General features: G+C 45.0%; 1 protein-coding gene across 2 annotated transcripts; it reads right to left on the reverse strand.

Annotated features, from left to right (window-relative positions):
• Window positions 1-2,104: 2,104 nt before the first annotated feature.
• LOC119274989 (sigma intracellular receptor 2-like) lies at window positions 2,105-3,475 on the reverse strand. 2 transcript variants are annotated; one of them, XM_037555764.1, is made up of 3 exons: window positions 2,950-3,475; window positions 2,620-2,656; window positions 2,105-2,537 (listed from the first exon to the last, which is right to left on the reverse strand). In XM_037555764.1, exons 1-3 carry the CDS (start codon window positions 3,271-3,273, stop codon window positions 2,467-2,469), a joined length of 432 nt encoding a protein of 143 aa, XP_037411661.1. In that variant the 5' UTR covers window positions 3,274-3,475; the 3' UTR covers window positions 2,105-2,466. The 2 variants fall into 2 exon arrangements, with proteins under 2 accessions (XP_037411661.1, XP_037411660.1); XM_037555763.1 differs by lacking the exon at window positions 2,620-2,656 and having other exon boundaries at window positions 2,950-3,444.
• Window positions 3,476-4,006: the final 531 nt, after the last annotated feature.

The following is a 4,006-nucleotide window of genomic DNA, read 5'->3' on the forward strand; positions in this document are numbered from 1 at the left end:
ACAGCTTGGTCCAGTCCCTCAGATAGCGGTAAACTAGCCCCAGAACCTGTTTCATAGAAATCCAAGAGCACCTATTAAACACTACAGAATTCCTAAAATTTCAGAATCCCCACAGTACAGCAGAGCTCACAACATTCAGTTGCTTGCATTTTTTGGCGCACAGCCAGTATTTAGCCACAGATTCAAAACCAACCACAGAAATGTTGAAGACAGTATTAACCTCAGCCCAAACTAGCCTAGCTACCACACATTCAAAAAGCAAATGACGAACAGATTCAATCTCCTTGCAAAAAACACACTCCAATGGCTTCACTATGCCTCTCTTCCTAAGATTATCACAAGTCATGATTTTATTCTGTGAAAAGAGCCATAGGAAGCCTTGCACCCTGGGTGGAACTTTCACACTCCAAACAGCAGGGAGGTAAACAGGTTGCACACCCCTGAAATTCACAATGGCATACAGAGATCTAGAAGAATAAACCCCTTTTGACTCATATTTCCAGATCAAAGAGTCAGCCTCCTGGGAGAAAACAGTCAGTGACAAAATTTCAACCAATTCAAACCATTGTGACATCAGCTCATCTGAGAAGGTCCTCCTGAAGGTGCATTTGAGCTCCTGGCCATCCCAGATCTCTGCAATGGTTTTGTTTTTTTCATTCACCAAGACATACAAGTCCCAGTATTGGGTAGCTAAGGGAGTGTTACCATACCAGGTATCCTCCCAGAATCTAATCAACCTACCATCACCCACTTGCCACTTGTACCCCACTTTCACAGCCTGCAATGCCCACATCAACCCTTTCCAAAACTGGGAGGGGTGTGGATCTCTACAGCAAAGGATGTTGGGGCTTTTAGTATTATATTTGTTACCTACAATTCTCCTCCACAAAGAACCCTCTCCAGCAATGTATCTCTTAACCCAAGATCCAATCAGGCAGAGGTTCATATCTTGGAGGTTTGGAACCCCATACCCCCAAACTCTTTTTTCATGCAAATGGAAGGCCAGTTAGCCAAATGAATTTTATGAGCACCATCGGTGTCACTCCATAGACAATTGGCCATATGGGAATTAATCAAATTAAGAGCCCACTTAGGGAATTTGAAAAAAGACAGGAGATAGATAGGGATGCTAGCTAAGCAGGTTTTAATAAGAATAATCCTCCCTAAATATGACAACAACTTTCCTCTCCACCCTGCTATTCTTGCCAGAATCTTATCAATCAGGTATTGCAGGTCCTCCCTGCTTAATTTGTCATAGTGTAATGGGATGCCTAGATACTTGATAGGGAAGGATCCCACCACACATTGGAAAATGTCTACAAACTCATCCAACTCCTGTGGAGCAACATTTATGGGAACTAAAGCACTCTTGTGGTAGTTGATTCTCATACCAGACACCTGTTCAAAACAGGTAAGAATCCATTTAAGATTTAAGGCTACTCTACTATCCTTTTCTAGAAACAATAATGTGTCATCAGCATATTGCAAACACAAGACCCCCCCCCCCCCAGGAGCCAACTCAGGGCACAAGCCCCTAATCAAGCCTGAGTGGGATCCTTTGATTAACATCCTAGAGAACACATCTACCACCAAGTTAAAAAGTAAAAGAGCTACAGGGTCCCCCTGCCTCAAACCTTTACCAGTGAGGAAGAAGTCACTTTCCTCCCCATTTAATTTGACTCCAACAGAGCCTCCTTGAGTAATACTCTTAATCCAACCAATCCACTTAGACCCAAATCCTCTCAGAGCCAACATCTCATAAAGGAAATTCAGGTTAACTTTATCATAGGCCTTTTCATAGTCTATTTTAAACACTAAACCCTGTCTACCAGTGGAATGCACTGCATGCACTACTTCATGGGCAGACACCACACTCTCTAAAATATATCTCCCCCTCATAAAGGCAGATTGGAAGTCAGAAATCAACCTACCAATCAACCCAGCAAGCCTATTAGTAAGAACCTTAGTAAAAATCTTGCACACACAATTAAGGAGACTAATAGGTCTAAATTTGTTCATAGTCTTAGCCTCATTCTCTTTAGGAATCAATGTAATCATGGCAAAATTAAGTCTAAAAAGGTCCAGTCTACCATTAAACCAAGCATTAAACATCTCAATAAGATCATATTTAACCAATTCCCAAGAGCTTTGATAGAACATAAAGGGTATCCCATCAGGACCAGGGGCCCCATCTGAGTATGACCCAAACACAGCATTTTTAATCTCCTCTTCTGAGAACTTGGCCTCTAATCTAGCATTCTCCTCAGGAGACACTTTGTCCTGCTAATGCTTAATAATGGAAGAAAAGATACATCGGTCATTGAACAAGTACTTATACGTTTACATCGAGTGGAACTTGACTATTTTCTTCTTGAAACATGCGGGTCAAAAATAATAATATGACGAACACAAATTCAATCTAGGCTTTCTTCTTCTGAGCTGAAGATGCAGCCGATGTTGCAGCAGTTAACGGCGCTGAGCATGAGCAGCCTCGGCGTTGTTTTCCCTGAGCCCAACATGTCGCCGAGTATCGCGGACTGAAACAATTGCAATCACCGTTAGAAACGAAGCGAGCAAAAAAAAACCATGAAAACGGAGAAGAGGATAAAGGTTAAGTACCACAGGAGTGATAGGCCGGCGACTGGAGATTAACTACCTGTCGAGTGTTGACAGAACCAAACGAAAAAATATAATTGGTGAAGAAATTTCCTCGAGGAATTTTTTATTTTTTGAAATTTTGAATTATCAAATCTCTATCCTCAAGTTCACTAAAAAAAACTTCCTCCACAAATTTCCACCAGCAGGACAGCGCAGCAATCTAAGATAATATTATCAAATGTTTCACGCTTGGTCAACGACGAAAGAAGCTAGCTATCACTTGATCACTCGAATGGATCTTGAAGCAAGCAAGAAGAAAGGGGCAAACGCAGGGCGAAGACGGGCACGTACCAAGTAGGTGAGCATGTAGACGCCCGCCATGAGCGAGGTGGCCGCCGACCAGCGGCGGCGCGCGAGGATGCCGTAGAGGTTGGCGACGCAGACGGGCCACAGGAAGGCGAGGTCGAGCCAGACGAGGCCGAGGAAGAAAGGCGGCGGGTCGGCGACGAGGTAGTGGCCGAACGCGACGGTGAACCAGCGGTGGATGTCCACGAGCGGCGCCGGGTGGAGGCCGCGCGGGAGCACGATCTGGGAGTCGAACAGCGGGGCCGCCACCGCCATGATCAGCGAGAAGAGCGCCACCACGACGTCCGCCGTCGCGGAGACGGCGCCCATTGGTTTGTTGTGGTGCCGCCGGAGGGAGCGGAGCGGAACCGTGGAGGACCACTCTGTTCCTGTTTTTCTACAGAGGAGCTGCTCTGTATGTGGCGTACGAGTATGATGACAGAAAGAAACTGTGTCTGCGAGGTGGAGGTGGACGTTGAGATTACGATAGAGAGGGACGCGGAGTGGAGCAGCAACTGTAGAGAGGATTTTCTTTGCGGACTGTTTTGCTCCTACGATCGATTTTCTTTGAAATGTACTGCCGTGAACCCATGATAGATGATGAATAGTGCTCCTCCATTTTCAAATATAAGTCTTACTAGAGATTTCAACAAGTGACTACATGCGGAGCAAAATGAGTGAATCTATACTCTAAAATATGTTTATATACATCCGTATGTTGTAGTCCATTTAAAATGTCTAAAAAGACTATATGGAACGGAGGGAGTAGATTGGAAGTTTCTCCAGAAAAAAAGAAAGACGTTCGAGGCTGGTTGGGTTCATCGTGTTTTGCAGCTGGTCTCAGGGCAGACAATCATTTCGATTAACGACGATGTTGGTCACTTCTTCCAAAACAAAATAGGGTTTCGGCAAGGTGACCCGCTGTCCCCGCTCCTCTTTAACTTCGTCGCTGGCACTCTTTCGACCATGCTTGACAAAGCTAAGGCGGTGGGTCGCATAAAGGGTGTTGTGGCCCATCTTATACCTGGGGTATCAAAGTTGCACTATGTGGACGGTATGGTGT

The sequence above is a fragment of the Triticum dicoccoides genome, chromosome 3B (assembly GCF_002162155.2).
Source record: "Triticum dicoccoides isolate Atlit2015 ecotype Zavitan chromosome 3B, WEW_v2.0, whole genome shotgun sequence".
In the NCBI taxonomy this organism is placed as follows: domain Eukaryota; kingdom Viridiplantae; phylum Streptophyta; class Magnoliopsida; order Poales; family Poaceae; genus Triticum; species Triticum dicoccoides.